Genomic DNA, 17,446 nt, shown 5'->3' with positions numbered 1-17,446 from the left:
AACCAGCTGTAAAAAGACATATAATAGCACTCGACTTATTTTATTTATTTGATAGTAGCAAAGAGAATTTGAAACGGAGGTGGATTGTCAAAATAAATATTGCAGTCACAGTAAATTTACACAAATAATCTTTAGACAAATGATTACAACTTTTAGAACGCCATTTGTCTTTGTACCTTATTGTTTCATTGATATGTGTTAAATTTGTTAAAAATCAAAAAGTCTTACCGGGCACAACCCAAAGGTTGTGGCGCCATCGCTCAAAACGATGCCGCCATATCTTTGGCCTTTGATCTATTAGATGGCGCCACTTTTTGATACTTAACCAATTAAACACATATCAGTGAAATGATAAGGTTCAAAGCCAAATGGCGTTCTAAAAATTTTAATCATGTGTCGAAATATGGCAGTAAATTTACTGTGGCTACAAAGTTTTATTTGACAAACCACCTCTAATGTAGACACCAATACAAGCGTGAAAGAGTGGTCAAAAACAAGCTAACGAAAATAATTTTGACCCACCTATACAAGTCGGGTGACAATGCAATATTATGTTAGGTATCATCGAGCTGATCTGATGATGGAGACAGGAGGTGTCCATTAGGAACTCTGTGATGAAGTAACGCAACCTACTTAATTGTGTTTGGTGTTTTTAGAATTGCCTCGACGAGTTTTAGTTGCATGTGGTAAGAAAAGTACAGACAGGGATAAAAGCTAGTACTAAAAAAATAATTATTGCCAAAAACTTATTCTAAATTGTATTTAAGCCGACTAAAGCGAGGTTTAGAGTTTACACTAGCAAAAACTTGCATGCAATTTTTATTACATTGCGGTATCTAATCATACTTTTAAATGCAGTTTAGCTTAGTAGTATAGATGTGCTATACGTGTGCGCCCGTGAGGGACAAAACATACGCAATGCGACAAAATTAAAAACACTTTTTAACATTCCTGACAACATACAAAAAAAACATACGTAATTTGGTCAGGCTATTAGTTGCACACCATGAACTATAAAAAAATAGACTATGACAAGGACAAAATAATAGCGCTTTCTTTGCTACTCCTACTGAAAGTTCCATAAGTGCATCTCTTCGGTCATCTCAGTCATCTGGCCCCTCCCCATGTAATTTCTATATTATTGTACCTCTATGGTAGCCGGCAATGGAACGTAAATTGCATGCAAGTTCTTGCTAATCTAAGTCTCGCTTAAGATAACTAGCCACAAAAAAACACAACTTTAGTCTAAAACAATTATTTTGATTTAGTTTAGGTGCGCTTTGCAGATATGCAAATTTTTATTGCACTATCAAGAGTACCTATAAAGAAATTCGGTGAATTGTCTCTTTTCTTTCTATCATTATCACCACGACCGCATTCTAATATAACCCATGGGAAAACCATTCAAACATTTACGTGTGCCTGAAGTGAGTTATTTAAAGTTATTTTAATTCCGAAATATTCAGCACGATCCCATATTTTGTAGTTGACTAGGCTCTAGTTGATAATCCTTTCTTTGTGCTTAGATAAGGTTTGATATTGCTTCGTGGTCAGGTGCTGTGGCGCTAGTGCGGCGCCGGCGCGGGCGGGAGCAGCGGAAGGGGCGCCACACATGCTGCGCACGCGTCTCGCTCTGTCAACACACAACACAGGTAAAGTGACACTCGCCACACAATTTTAAACCTCAGCAGTAGCCATATCTAAAATTGCGGCATGACGTGTTTTACCGTTATTTTAATAAATAAAGCGCGGCATCAGTAACATTATAAAGGCACCTAATTCCTAATAATTAGGAATAGGGAGGTACAGTCACGTCTGAAAACATCGACACGATCGAAGTGTCAAAAGTATGCATACACGACCTTATGACCCATGTATTAGGGCCATATTATATGGCCCTAATATAAGGGCCAATGTATACATATTTTTGCCACTTTGTCCGTATTTATATTTTCGGACGTGACCGTACCAGCACTCCCCATTCGTTAAAATCACTGATATAACTGCCATTGCTTCGCTTAGCGCCTGAAAACTGACTATACTATAGTGCCGAGACGCCAGATAGGCTGGGGGAGGTCAGGCTAGGGCTAAGGTTCCACCTATGCTAAGGGTTCGCATTCGACCTTGGGCCACATTTGGGCCGCTCCAGAAACTCTTCTATGTCGAATCCTCATGTCTTAGTCTTGGGACTATCACGCATGCAGTTTTTCATCTTTTGGAGCTTGGTACCTGTAGGGGGCAAGTAGTGGGCGGGCGGACGGAGGTCAGGCAAGCGCCAGGGTTCAGGTTCCTCCTCGCGTTCGACCTTGGGCACCAGGGCGCCCCAATCCTCTCGCACTCGACATGGCCATGAGCAACTCTAAAACAATAAATACAGTAGGTTAGTTTTTGATGTTATAAAAAGTCGTTTATTTAGTTTAAAGCAGTCACTTTAAGCCACAGATCTGGAATGACGCCTACGCTTAAAGATAATTGGAGTGTGCAAAAGGGAAACCATCACGTATATTTCACGAGTGCGAAAAAGGCAGACTACAAATGGTACAAGAATATATCAATTTCCATATTGCCTTATCATTTATGTAGATGGCGCTGGTTTCAAACAAAGAACCTACCGTAAGTTGACTAATTTCATGAATGAGGAAATAATTATACGAATTGAAGTCTTTCTAAAACTTATAAAATATGAGTTCACACTGAAACCTAGGGAATTGTATGTAGGTAAACTTTGTTATTTCGTTTTTTTCGAATAGGTACAAAAGATGCATTTGAAATACCCTAATTTAATTTAATTCCTATAGTAAAAGTTAATTATTGCAGGTGACTAAATAAACCGCCTGTTATACTTATCTATGCTATAGGTCACCATTTCTAGGTACCTACCAAATGTTGCAAAAAATTAACCTTCAATATTTTAAGCGGTGGTGGCCGAGTGGATATGATGTCCGACTTTCAATCCGGAGGTCGCGGGTTCAAATCCTGGCTCGTACCAATGAGTTTTTTCGGAACTAAAATATGTACCAAATATCATCTGATATTTACCACTAGCTTTTCGGTGAAGGAAAACATCGTGAGGAAACCTGCATACATCTGCGAAGAAATTCAAAGGTGTATGTGAAGTCCCCAATCCGCATTGGGCTAGCGTCGGGACTGTAGCCCGAGCCCTCTCGCGCATGAGAGGAGGCCTGTGCCCTGCAGTGGGACGTATATAGGCTGAATTATTATTATTATATTTTAAGTTATAAATTACTACTTAATCCACTAGCGTTTAATAGGTCTCTGACTTAATCCAAGGTCTTATTATAATTCCCTATTAATTGGCGCGCTTTTTAAATCCAGCATATATAATTCTCAGTAGCCGTACTAGATAAAGGTGTTTACGGACGACACGGGCACGGCACGGGGCCGACACGTGAACGCTATCTGATGCACGGCACGGCAATTACTTAAATAATACCGGATAACTAACCCTAATACAATAGATTACCGATTTGCAGCGGCGCTCAAACTGTGGACGTTAATTCAGCTTTATGTGGTATTGCTCGTGATCGTGTCTCTACTCTCTGGACATTGACCGAGATCCCAAGTAAAGTTCCTTCTCAGGAATGTTGTAATATGATAAATTATCTGATTAGATAAACATAAAAAAATAAGTTAAATTAATTCTAATAAATCATCAATAAATAGGAGCATATTGTATTAGTCATTAACAATGACGGTAAGATTAAAGTGACACTAGTGACATGACATAGCCCCTTATTCATATACCAGTACGTCGGAAAGGGACAAACGATTATTAGCGACTTATCATCTTTAGTAGACGTCTGTGAATAAGGGGGATACTCTTTAATTACCGTGTATCTACATACAGGCTGTTCCGAAGTATGAAATCGTAAATTTCTTCGTGAATACCTTCTGAGTCGTTTGGAATAAGACTTTTTTCATAGGTTAGAAATACCCTACTCGATCGAGAGGATAGAGACACGTTGTATATTTTTGGCTATATCTAAGCTGACCACATAAAATATTACTTCTAGCTCGTACTATAATAATAATAATAATAAATTGGGTAAAATACCGATGTAGCTAGCGGGCCTTATTTACCTATACAAGTCTACATTCAACTGTTTTGAAGCTCTTGCAATTTGTATGTTAGAAGTGAGAACAGCATACCATGCTTACCGCGTATTCAGTTCAAGTATCACCTGTCATAAAAATTTCACGTATTAGCATACGGGCATAGGCTCAGGCCGTATCGTGGTACATATCACTATAGTTGCTACAGCTAACTTACAAGTACCGTTTAACTGATAGCCTTAGTGTCATATATAAGGGTCAATTCATAACTGTCAAAATTGAGTTCTTGGCTGCGTTAGCCTATATCTATTTATCTATCATATATTTTCACAATAGGATTTTACAAATTTCACTTTGTCATTGTAAATACCGTGCAGAGTTAGCTTGGTCTGACTCTAAGTTAACAGTTCACATATATAATGTTACCATAGAGAAATAAGTAAGCTTAGAGTGCTCACTGCATACATCAATTTCTTACCAAAACGCTTATTATTTTCATAGCTGACATCTAGCGTCAAGTAGCGGATTTATCAGTTACAATACTATTACTTGACACTAGATGTCACAAATGTCGCGACTGACGTTTTCGTCAGTCAACGTTTCACAACGTTTGACATTTCGTTTACAACTAATATTACAAGCAGAAGGAGTTGAAAATAGAGTTCTGTTAAATCCGATTATAATATTAGCTGAAAATTGTTCGTCGCGACATCTGCAGTACTAATAAATCCGCTACTTGACGCTAGATGTCGACTACGTGAATAATAAGCGTTTCGGTTAGAAAACTGATATATGGAGTGAGCACTCTATGCTTACTTATTTCTCTATGGTGTTACCTGTAAGATAACAGTTTGAGGACCACCGCGGTATGCATTTTTAAACAGCCAGTGCCGTGAACAAAGCTCGGTGTTATTATGATTGTTGACCGATTCGTTATCACACGCCACGCCACTCATCTTTCATTTAAATTGTCATATTTAAAAACAGGCCACTCGAAAATATTTACTTAAGATTTTTTTATATGAAAGCTGACACAAGGTTGATTCAGAATTCCTTGCCGGCAATTTATGACCGTTTTGGTATGTACCTAATTACATAGGTACAGTCAGCATCAAAAGTAGCGGATGAAACAACGCGCCAAATGTATCTGATATACCGGATAACTTTTCCAATTATAGATAAATTGTTAAAATTCGCGCTCAAAAGTATATACTTATTTTACAGTCCTAGTTATTCTATATTAAAGACATCACTTTTTGGTAAGCTATTACAGAATGGTAGATACTTGTGAAACGCTATTTGATCCGCTACTTTTGATGCTGACTGTACCAGGAAATCAGACTTAGTAGTTATCGTCATACCTATCCTACCTACTTATGATTTTAACAGGCATCGGAGTTTTTATCGCTCAGTAAGACTACACGATTGGCTCGAATTCGTGTGCGTGACACCGCTGTACTGGCCCCATTCTTACTGCCCGTAAGGCCCGTCCTTAGATATATGTCAATGACCGTAGCTCAGAATTTGTATTTCCTTCCTTGTACTGTACTAATTGGCGTCGCACGTTGTGGAAGTTGGCAAAACTTTAGATATATTAACTACTTTCAAAATAAATGGATTTCAATTATCTCCAAGCACGCCACAATACAAAATGACCTCGAAATCCATAATGAAATTTCACGATAAAATATCGTAATAGTCCTGATTTCCAGTCACCGTGTCACCGAACGCCATGCTCATAAAGAATTCAGGCATTCGGTATAATTATGCCGCGTCGCCGTATAACCGTTATACAAGTGCGATTACTGGCACGGTACTCAATACCGCTTAATTATTGTGGGCTTCAATGTTTCATTTGAACTTTACAGCGCTGTGCTTACTGATGGCCCGTACTAGACCGTACAAATTAAGTGTTCACATTAGTGTTTTCTGTTCCCAAAAGTGAACAAAAATTGTGATACAGATGCGACAGTTATCACACACACGAAAAGCAGTAATAAAAGAAATATTTTTGTTGCCACACTTTAAACGTGAGTTCAAAGCTACTTAGCTAGTGTCTGTATGTGAAAGACGTATAACCTATAGTATAGACAGATTTAATTATGTACCCAAACAGCGTGTAGTATGTGTTATTTACGACTTTACTTTTATGCAACTTTAACCATATGAATGCTAAGAACCCTCAAAGACGTCAAAGTTTTCGTACAAATAGAACACCAACAAAAGTTGTAAAAGTATCTTCAGACTTTTAAAAGTAAAATAAGTCGGCCTAAGGCTCAAGCTTACTTATTTTGGGTATATTACGGGTACGTGAAAAACTTATAAATAATCTACAAAAAACTTTTCCGTATACTAACAGCCATACAGAATTAATGTTCCGCACACGACTCCATAAAACCATCGCAAATGTCATCTCCCAAATGAGGTAAGTAAAAAAGTAAATGCCACCGCGGCATTTGGCATGGCCGCGGGGTAGCGGACCTTTTTAATCAAACCATAGGGAGTCGCTAGATACAATCCGATTTGTTTGTCATCTACACTATTAATCATGATACTTTATGAACTTGCGATGAAAATCATTACAAGGTACCTACGTACCTAAGCACGTTTGTTTGGTTTGGTATCTTAAGGGTCCTCGGCCAAATTTCACCTTCCCATACAAACGGAGTTTCGTACTCATTTTAAAACTACGTGTTGGATTGTAATGAAACTTTGCACATACAATGACATGAGGTACATCTAGCTTTTTGTGATGGGGAAAAAATGTTATACTCGCTACAGGTCACTTGACCGACAGATTCGTCATATTGAAAATTCGTAAGACGGACACGTGACCTGATCGAAAAACTGTTACAATGTCATTGAAGCCATTTAAAGCCACAGGGGGCCTACCGAGAAAATCGAAATTCGCAAATTGCGGGGATCTTTCTCTTTTACTCTCACTAAGACGTAATAAGAGTGACAGAGAAAAATGCATGCAATTGACGAAGTTCGATTTTCGCGGTTATAGCCCAGTAGACCGCCGGCTCGGCGTAGGAGAGGAAGTATTGTATTTTACCATATAAATTTAATTGAATTGAAAACACTTATTTCATGTAACTGTGACACATACATTTTGTTAATATATATAATAATGATAGTTCTTATATACTGATAGTTAAAGCAATTCGTGCAAAATTATTCCCTAACTATTCCAAAATATCAAAAATGCACAACGTTAATATTCAAGTTTTCACTTCTGACGGCACTCCCGGGCTGCAACCGTTTTTTTAACTATGGTATCTGAGGCTACATAAACTAATTACAGCCCTCGATATACCTTATCCTATCGTACCTAAGTACAAAGTTTCAGAGCAATCTAGCTAGTCGTTTTAAAAACGACAGCGTAACTACGTTTGTATCGAGAACCGAGCTTACTGGGGACCCTTAATGAACGAAACAAAGATTTAACTAAATCAGCGGTGGCAGTGGCAGCATGGTTCCATTTTTAACACTTGTCACTATACCCGTCACTTTCGCGCTTACGTAGTTGTTAGAACATGACAGGCATGGTGACAAATGATAAAGAGCCGACCATCTTAGCCCTAGGGGGCATATATTGTTATTGGTAGGCCCAGAATTAATAATCGACTAACGCTGCGGCTAGCAGTTATTCTAAACAAAATAAAAATAAAAATAGTCTAAACCCGGAGCCCGATTCGGAACAATTTGTTATGGCTTTGAATCGGTTTTGATCCGACCTTGAAGATAGCTATCGCTGATTGGTGCATGCGAAATGAAGTGAAAATCGTGCGTGTGATGCGCGCCAAACACTAAGACGATCGGCAAGGTCGTATCAAATCCAGTTCAAACCAATAGCAAATTGGTAAATAGGCGTTTACTAAAATAAATATTAGAAACCTGATTCTTATAAATTGGGACGTTCTTGTGCTCATTATATTCTGAATCGGCAGCAGTATTTATCCTACCATTCAAAAAGATGTCTCAATATGTCGGTTCGTCACGTTTTAGTGTGATTTTTTTTTCATTTGTATGCTCGTGACGTCGCGGAAATTATAATTCTCATACAAATTTTGAATATGCTAGTGATTTTTAGTTGAAAGAACATAAAAACACCAGGCTCTGTCAGAATAAGTCAGGTCTTCAATTTTATTTTTTAAAAAGCTTAAATCTTAATTAGGCTCCCGGTCAAATATTGATTTAGTAACTGACAATATAGACGTCGCAAAACGTGAGCCACGATAGGAGATATATCTTATTTCGTTCTAAATTCATGAAGGTGTAACAAGCTATTAAGAGGAATTCCTAGTTGCGATTTTTCCATACAAACGCTCTCGACTGATTCCTCCCTGGATTTTTAACCTAGAGCAGTGATTTTTTCAAATAAGATGAATATCATCAATATCTGTGCCGCTATGTTTTGCTTTTTTGGATTATTTTATTTTGAAGAAAGATACAGCGCCTCGAAAATCGCAAAAACGGCTAAATTGAATTGGCTGTAAAAAAAGGCACAGTATACAAATATGACAAAAAATATCCAAAAAATCAAAACATAGCGGCATAGATTATTTCTTCCTCTTGCAATTTCCAAAATTTCATAATGATTAGTTGCGTTTTGGAGGAGGAAACAGTCGAGAGCGAAACCTCGATTTTTGAGTTTTTTGCGAGTGAATTTCGGTCCGAGCTGCAGTTGTCCTTATCGCACGAATTGGAGGCGGAGACAGTTTCTAAATATACGTACACAGAAGGAATAGTGATGGGCATAACATCCTTAATTAGGGATTGCAGAACCGGTACTGTTTTAAAGAACCGGGATTTCCCGGTACTTTCGGAACTGGTCTAATTATTTCATTATTTTAAATAAAACGACAGCATTTTGCGATTTGACTACCTTTCGTATTATAATTTAATAATCACATTTTCTTTTATTACGTAGTAGGCAATTTTTTTTAGAAATATAGTATTTTACATTGCTCACACTTGTGCGTCACAAGTAAAAGATAACTACTTTGATGTTTGCCACTAGATAGCAAATTTAATGAAATTACATTGACGAGGGGATTTATATATAAGTATCGCAGTCGTATTGTATAATCCGCCGTATTACATTACGGCTAGCCGATATCAAAATAAGGGCCATTTTGAAATGCGGCGGTTCAACGATTAATGTATGTTGGGTAAATACCGGATGCGGGTGAAGAACGTAGGACATTCATTTTCCCCTAATTTGGCTTTATTTTTTAATGTTGGCAACATTGTGTAAGACGCCATTTCATTGCGCCTCGACTGTCAGTGTCCCCGCGTCGCTCAGGGAGTCGGGCTTGTGCTATGTGCAATCACAGAGAGCAAGGTAAATTTCGCGAATTCTTCCTTCTATCCGATCGTCCCTCTGTAATTTATTTTGCGTATTGTGATGAAACTGTGTTTGTTTTTGTAATTGTGTTAACAGACCTAGCACTGCTATAGACCGATATCCGATCTTGACCCTTCCAGGTAAAGATCGGACCAGAAACAATCAGATCTTTACCTATTTAAAAAACAGCAGTGATTATCAAACTTTAAATTTTCTTCAATTTACCTACTGACCTTAATTATCACATGTATTGTTTTCTTGATCACACTTTCGTACCATTATTTTTATCCAGTACCACTACCAGCGCGACGGTTACTGACAATGTAATTTTTTTAATTTCCGCAACCTAAAGGTTGCCTTTCAGCTATAAGACCGCATGTTGTTTACCTGTGTTTATGTGTATGTTTTCTTTTGTATTGTTTTCTTTTATTGAGGCGTGCAATAAAGAGTATTTACATTGTATAGGGATGATGATACATGTTGAAATTTATAACAAAATCGAGTAAAATAGATAGCAAATGAGCAATTTTTTGCAATAAAGTACCTACATATACGGATGCATATGTAGATGTGCACGCATACATACATTGCTAGTTTCGGATACAAAATAGAGATAGGGCTTTGAAATTAGTTTCCTTAAAATGCTTCAAGAGGGCTCTCTTTTCCTATATATTTACTTTACTCTTTACATACGATCCTTATATTTTATCAAAAAAAAAAAGATTATATATCAACTATATATATACATAATTGCAAAATTAAACCAACAAAATCGCAATTTTAATTATTTTCCATACTTCAAGATGGGCTCTCAGTGACCTTGACCTTTTTAAAGAACTACTTAGTCTTTTTGATTTCTAAGTTTGATTCTTATTTTTTTGGCGACCTTCATTAAAAATGACTGGGCACGATTATTTTTTATTTTGATTTTACTCCCTCCTACTTAAGTACTTAATATCTTCCAGTACATTCCATTCAATAAACAATACATTTACACTTTCCCTAAACCTGTACAGTTCACGAAATCTTAAATTGTCAAAACTTCGCAACGTATCTATTATTTTAGTGGTTTTTTTTTTATTACTTCGGGTAAACCTTACAATAAGAGGTTTCTTAGCACATTGTTTACTTATCAAATTGCCTTATGATATAGGTATCAAAGTTTGAGAGCCACAATTTTACCAATTTTTGTATCAGGGTTAAGATCGGATACAAAAGGGTAGACACCGGACCTATTTCTTTGTGATACCTTATTCTGTTACCATTAGAAGCAACTTTTTGTCACCATCCAATGTTCTCCCTTGATGGCAAAACACTCGTTACCCTAAAAAAAAGTATGTCTCATCTTTACACAGGTACAAAACTAAAACCGTTCTATATTGAAGATTACCAAAATTCAGGCCGAATCTACGGTTATTATTTAACGATTCGCTCCGAACTTCAAGAATCTGTCACGTGTTGAGATCTCGAAAAAACATTTTTTTACGAGTTCTCTCAATTGGTCCCAAAATTGTCCGGCATTATCCCAACAAAGTATGTTGGGATAATGCCCAGATTGTCATTGCGATACGTTCTTCAATAAGGCGGCCCAAGTTTAGTCCCACCGTACTACAAGTTAAATAGATTGTAGTTTAACCATAGGTATATTTATACCTACTTACAAAATTTCACAACACACCATGATCACTCCCAACTTACTGATACGGATAGGTACAGTCAAGTGTAAAAATATGGGTGTACACATCTTACTCAAAAATATGTCCCATAGCATCTTATTCCAGTGTAATAAGAGCGTAGTACCATATTTATGAGACGATTCTTTCGATACATATTTTTGCACTTGACTGTACGACGACAACCGAAGCTGAGACATCATTCTTTTTTGCAGTTTTTACCTATATGGTAATTAATATCAATCAATCATTTATTATTTCGTCATCATAGGTGTAAAATACATTTAGTACAGGTGATAGGGTGTTTGGTATTAGGGTGTAATAGATACAGTATAATATAAAAATGAAAAACAATATTACGTGGTAACAACAAAAACAACTTGCGTCGGGCAGCGCAGAATAAATTCCATCCGGCTCGCGGGCGATGTCGACGGAACGGCGGGCAATGAGCGAGCGCACGAGTCTCGCGTCTGTGTGCGCGCACTCACACTTAGATAGCTCCGGCTCCCGCCCACCGCAGCGCGACAGAAACATAGCTTCAAAAATTCGAGATTTGAAAAGTTGCTCAGCTAGGAATTGCTCTTAAGTGAAAAGCGACACCAGGACATGACCCATACATTTTTGAAAATAGACGAACCGACTATAGGACAATGACAAATGATACTGCCAATTTTCTGTCACTTGGTAATTCCACGAGACCGTAACGTCAGTTACCAATTCTTTCGTGTTACATTCCTACATTGATTGAAGTGAAGAATTGAAGAGTCTATATGTCTGGTATAGCGTAGTAAGTAAATATATACCTATAGAGGTAGATATTTACTTACTACGTAGGTAGGATATTTAAATTCTCTTAAATAATTAATATAAGAACACACAAAAGAATTGGTAACTGATGTTACAGTCTCGTGGAACCCCACTGTTTTTTGTCTCACTGTGTTGTATGGTGTGACGGACGGCACAAGTACGTATCTTGGACGCTATCATCAAAGTAGGTATTGCTTCAAATAGTTCAAATACGTACATATTCGTAGCAATACGTTCAAACATGTACATATTGGCAGCTACTGGTGCAAGTGAGTTCACACAGTGCTACCGACCAAGGCTCGGAACCGTTTTTAAAAATAGTGGTAAATACCGGTTTATTTTGGTTTTACTACGAACTTTCATAAGAACGCGAATGTTTTAAGAACTTTATTGTAACCTAAATAAACAGGTTTATTCGACGAGACCCGAGACGGCTGTTCGGCCTGGTGGTGTGCCGCGTAAACAAAGACACCCACATAGGAAGAAACCGGTTTTTATTGTTCTAAACCAGTGAATCTGACAAGAACTTTATGGTAATGTCCTCCTAAAAACCGGTTTATAAATAACGGTTTTACTAACGCAACGGAAATGAGAAGGTTTTGCGCCAAGTACATGATAACAGTTTGGAATTTAATCGGTTTCCGAGCCTTGCTACCGACTACGATCGCGGTAACGCGGTATTATCAATCGAGTTCACGTATATTTCCATAAACAAAGAAAAAAAGTGACATTTAATTTCCATCGGCCGATACCATCGCCACCGTCACTAATGTCCGTGGAATAATTTGATTATTACTTTTTCCGAAGATGCTGAATTATTGAACAATAGACAACGCCCTAATGGAGTTTTGTTTTAATAAAACAAATTTGTTTAACAGCAGTAATTTGGTGTAGTGTTTTTATTTATGAAGGACGATTTGTGTAATTTGGGCTTGGGTTTTGTTTGTTTTTAATCTACTTCAGATAACAGGACTTTGTCACCAAAATGACGTATACCCAGTCAAATCGTACAAACGGTTTAATTTATAAAATGTTAATTTAACCCGATATGTAGGTAAAGTTTTATTTTATTCATTTATTGGTTAATACAAATAAGTTTTACACCTCTACGAAGTATTTTCGCTACCTACATTCCGGTAAAAGAATGCTACAGGACAGACTAACGGCCGGATTCGTACTTTAAGATACGTTTTTGTTTGAAGAAACGTCACTTTTCACACTGACATATCCGATCCATATCGTATCTAGACCTAATATCTAGACATATCGTAGTTCGAATCGGGCCGTATGACTACAAGCGCTACCGCTTCAGGAATCAGATTTAGATTTAAGAAATTGTTTCGGTTTTGATCTTATTTTGATACGACTTTTAAGATAGCTCACGATGATTGGTGCTTACGAGGTGGAGGAAAAGTCGTGCGCCAAGATGTTCGTGCACGTCGTATCAAAACCACCATCGCCATAACAAATTGTTTAATTAGGATCGACCTCCTGGCGTAATTTACCTTTGAATGAGAAAAATCTACGGCTTAGTGCCAGTGTTTATCGTTTACAAGTGGGACTCTCCACGCGGATGCTGACATTGAGTGTTTTTCTTGGAGACCGAGTTTCTTCGACAGACTTGTGACTCACAGAGAGTGAGTCAGATGTCTGTCGAAGTGGCCTATTAGTGTAAAATTTACTAAAAATCCCCGTTTCTAATCTAAACCATTAAGGTTTCAAACAAAGCTACCGTTTACATAATGCTATAACACAGAGCTCAGCTATTGTATAGCAAGCGCTAGTCCGAGAGCCAGCGGCAAAAAAAGAAAGTTGCCGTGGCAGGTGGCGACCGGGCGCAGCGAAATATTTTAACGAGTGCCGACCGTCACTGAAGTCGGGCTATAACGCTCTCTACTTAATTCTGTAATGACATCACATACTTGTTTCCGGATGTTAAATGTAGCTGAACAGTTATAAATACGCTAATTTGTGATGACAAAATACGGTAAAGAATATCTTTTGAATTAGTGATAACTGATTAACAAAAAAAAAAATTACATAACATCAAATTTGTCTAAAAGAGCCTTTGCACTGTTGGCTTCGGCCCCACACATCCAGGTCACCCCAAAGGCCGAAAACCCCATGGTTCCGAGATATGGAAAGACATACTAATAATTTTATAAAATGTATATGTATGTTAGTCTGTAAGGTATTTGTAATATGGGCCTTGTTGCCTGAATCAAATTTTAAATAAATATAAAAATAATATTTTGATTACTGACCTATTTGCGAAAATGTATGTATGAGTATTGTTTCATTCAACAAATAAAGAACAATAATGAATGGCCTATTTATTGCAATACTTAATGTATTTGTTACACTACTGATAATTTCTGAAGTAAACATAATAATACGATTTCTACTATAAGGATAATAAACATTAACGTTATCGTTATACCGTGTTAATCATCAGCACCATGTCGCGCTTGTCCTGACACAAAGCGCATAATAGGTCACCCTAATCGAACGCTATTAATAACCAAATCATCGCGTCTGCGCCGACCGTGTAATTAACTGCGGGCCGCTGCGTCCCGTGCTCGGTAGGGTTACCAAATGTTATTAATTTAATTATGGACAAATATAATTATTTATTACTAAAATTGTATCATTTCTAAGCAGGGATTAAATACCGGTATGTTTTTCATACAAATTAACCGGTATTCAATTTTGGTTTCTCGGTCGTTTATTTATATTTTTGCGTTTCACTTAGATAATTTGATAATTCATTGTCCTTACTTAAATGGTATTTAGCTATTCTAGAATATCAAAGATATATTTGGAATGCTACACAATTGTTTTTTTTTGGTAAATTATACCGGTAACGATACCTGTTTCACAGTGGTAACAGTACGATTGCATTAAGATTTTAATAAAAATAAATTTGAAAGAATTGCGGAATCTTTGGTCGCGGGATGACTTATAATAAAAAGTATCACTAAATGTCTGGGTGCTTCAACATGATATAACGACACGGTTAAAGAAAAATATAGTAACTTTCTAATTTCTACTTTGCCATGCTTAATATTTATTAATTTATTGCCAAGTGATTCACAGCAGGCATAAGTCTTGGTGGCACGGTTGGAAGAGTGACGGGCTGGTATCGCTCATGCGGTAATTTTTGTTTATTTATTCTTAGCATCAGAAATTGTGATTTCATTATCAGGCTCGGCGGAGTCAAAATTAATCAACTTCCAGGAGTTTTGTCAACCCTAACGTAGTCCCAGCGGAGCGCGTCCCGCGAGACCGCGTTCATTTACATGGGAATTGCTTGTCTAAATCTATTAGACGTTGCGGTGTTTGTCGCACGTAGACCTATGCTAGAGTATTGCCTAGGGCTTTTACGAGTATAACGGTGTGCGTGAAAATTGTAGTGATTATTAGGTACAACAGTTATTTTATGAGTAATGTCCTCCGCGAAAATCTAAATTCGAAATTTCATTAATTCTCTATTGCTTGAATATGCAAAGGCAGATAACGTTTCTCGATGTTGGCGATAGGTTTTGAGTCGGCAGTTGCAGACGGAGTTGCAGACGTCCATAGGCTACGGTGACTGCTTACCATCAGGCGGACCGTTTGTTTGTAAGCCACCAACGTGGTATTAAAAAAAGACCCTCTGTATCGAAGAATTGTGGATTTTTGCATATAATATTTAAAATCTCCGCAATTAAAACTACAACTACATTGGGTGAAAATGAACCACATTACTAATAAATTACAGCAATAAAAGTTATCTCTATCATAATTATATAATGCTTTCTACATATTTTACGAGTACTCACGGTTTTATATCATTTTTCAAAAGTGAAATAAGTAATTATTCATTGTACAAATTGATTATTTATTTAATGTCGTTCTAGATTGGTCTTAAAATAACGTTAATTTGTAATTGTAACGTTACCCGTTACACGTTTTTAGTTTTTATACACCATCGTACCTCCCCATTCAATCTGTCTATCTCTTTCTGCAGCCAAGTCACGTAACTAATAGCTTGGGTCTCAACGAATTGCTCACTTCAAGATGTTCCCAGAGAATGAAAACTTTATTTATTACCATTATTGCAGGGGTTTAATACTTAAGGACTAGGTATGAGAATTAAACATAAGTCTTTCTGCTTTAATCTGTTTCCAATATGATACATCAATATCACTGCCACGTCACATTTGACACTGACACATCAGTATCATATTGGAAACAGATCGAATAACTAAAACTCAAGCTAGCCTGAATATCCAACATATTGAGGTAATGAAATATTCTTTTCACCACTCCAGCTGGTAAAGGCCCTCTTGATTGTTTAAAAACTACTCGTAATGAGAAAGTTGCATTTTATCCTCATGTGGGGCAAAGTAATCATTGTAATAATTAATCAAATATAACTTTTGAGTTGTGTCCTTATGTCGGCTGGTAGAATTGACTTTTAAATGATAATTTTGTAAGATAAATAATTAATAACATTTATTTTGAATTGATTTGGTTTGATATTTTACAGCTACTTAGTATTTTCCTTGCGTTGGTGTGGTGAAAATTTTTGTATTTCACTTGGTGGCAAAATTTGTTTGACCCTCGTACCTTGAAACCCTCGCAACGCTCAAGATTCCAATTTTCGAACTACTCGCTACGCTCGTTGTTCAATTTTGGTATCTTTCGCTTGCTCGGATATCAATATTAGCACGAAAGGTTAAACAACAACTTTGCCCCTTTGTAAAATAAATAACTATATTAGGAAGAACAATTTTCCTATCTTTATCTTTTCGGGATCATTCAACTAATTTCTACGAACAGTACGAACTGCTGCCATTAGGTCCGGTGTCTTTGAAACCCCAACATTTAAATATCGATCACGGCAGAGGTCAAAGTCCAAAAATATATAAATACGAACTCTATCCTCAATGCTGTCATGTGGTGTGTAGATTATTTCTTCCCTTAGACCACGTAAATATTTATATCATCTGAGCGAAATTGAACAAACGTAAGTAACTAGCGACTACACGTGGCCCTAAATAAATCCTTCCCGGGTAAATAAGCCCTCTCACGTTCACCGCAGTGATTTATACCGACATCAAGTGCGCAATTGAATCGTCGCACAACCTATTCGTCGGCGACGTGACCCGCCTACAGACTACACACCGGGTTCCAGGGAAATGCTTGAATGGATGTACAACATAACGGGTGTGAGATGTCTTATTTCAGTTTTACAATAAAGATGGCGCCTGTACTTCAAGTAAATTATTTCAAATAAACCACAGTTATTTTTGAGACTATTTCTTTTAAGAAAGAACTATAAGGAGAAGGTAACTTGACCGTGACGTCACCAGTTCTGTGTTTCATATTGATTCCATAGTCGCTAATCTTTTCCACATTTCTAAAAAAGAAACTGATTTGACTAGTCAGTCAAATACACTATTACAAATACAATTGAATTGACTAATGTCAATGACAATAGGAAAGCTAAAATGCAGCTACAAGATGAACTGCGTAGTTCATTTCACGCGCTTCA

The 17,446-nt window shown here is 37.1% G+C and overlaps 1 protein-coding gene across 3 annotated transcripts in view; it reads right to left on the bottom strand.

Moving 5' to 3' along the window:
* Positions 1–1,295: 1,295 nt before the first annotated feature.
* The window catches only part of LOC133526850 (SKI family transcriptional corepressor 2), a 39,790-nt gene continuing 23,639 nt past the window's right edge, over positions 1,296–17,446 (bottom strand). For 2 of the 3 annotated variants that reach the window (XM_061863669.1, XM_061863670.1), the window contains exons 9-10: positions 2,230–2,359; positions 1,296–1,633 (exon numbers count right to left, since the gene is read on the bottom strand). In XM_061863669.1, the coding sequence (XP_061719653.1) occupies positions 1,566–1,633; positions 2,230–2,359 (198 nt within the window). In that variant the 3' untranslated portion in view covers positions 1,296–1,565. The remainder of the gene's footprint in view (positions 1,634–2,229; positions 2,360–17,446) is intronic. The other variant, XM_061863671.1, reaches the window with a different exon arrangement.

This window comes from Cydia pomonella, chromosome 17, assembly GCF_033807575.1.
Source record: "Cydia pomonella isolate Wapato2018A chromosome 17, ilCydPomo1, whole genome shotgun sequence".
In the NCBI taxonomy this organism is placed as follows: domain Eukaryota; kingdom Metazoa; phylum Arthropoda; class Insecta; order Lepidoptera; family Tortricidae; genus Cydia; species Cydia pomonella.
This window is presented reverse-complemented; position numbering and strand designations above follow the sequence as displayed.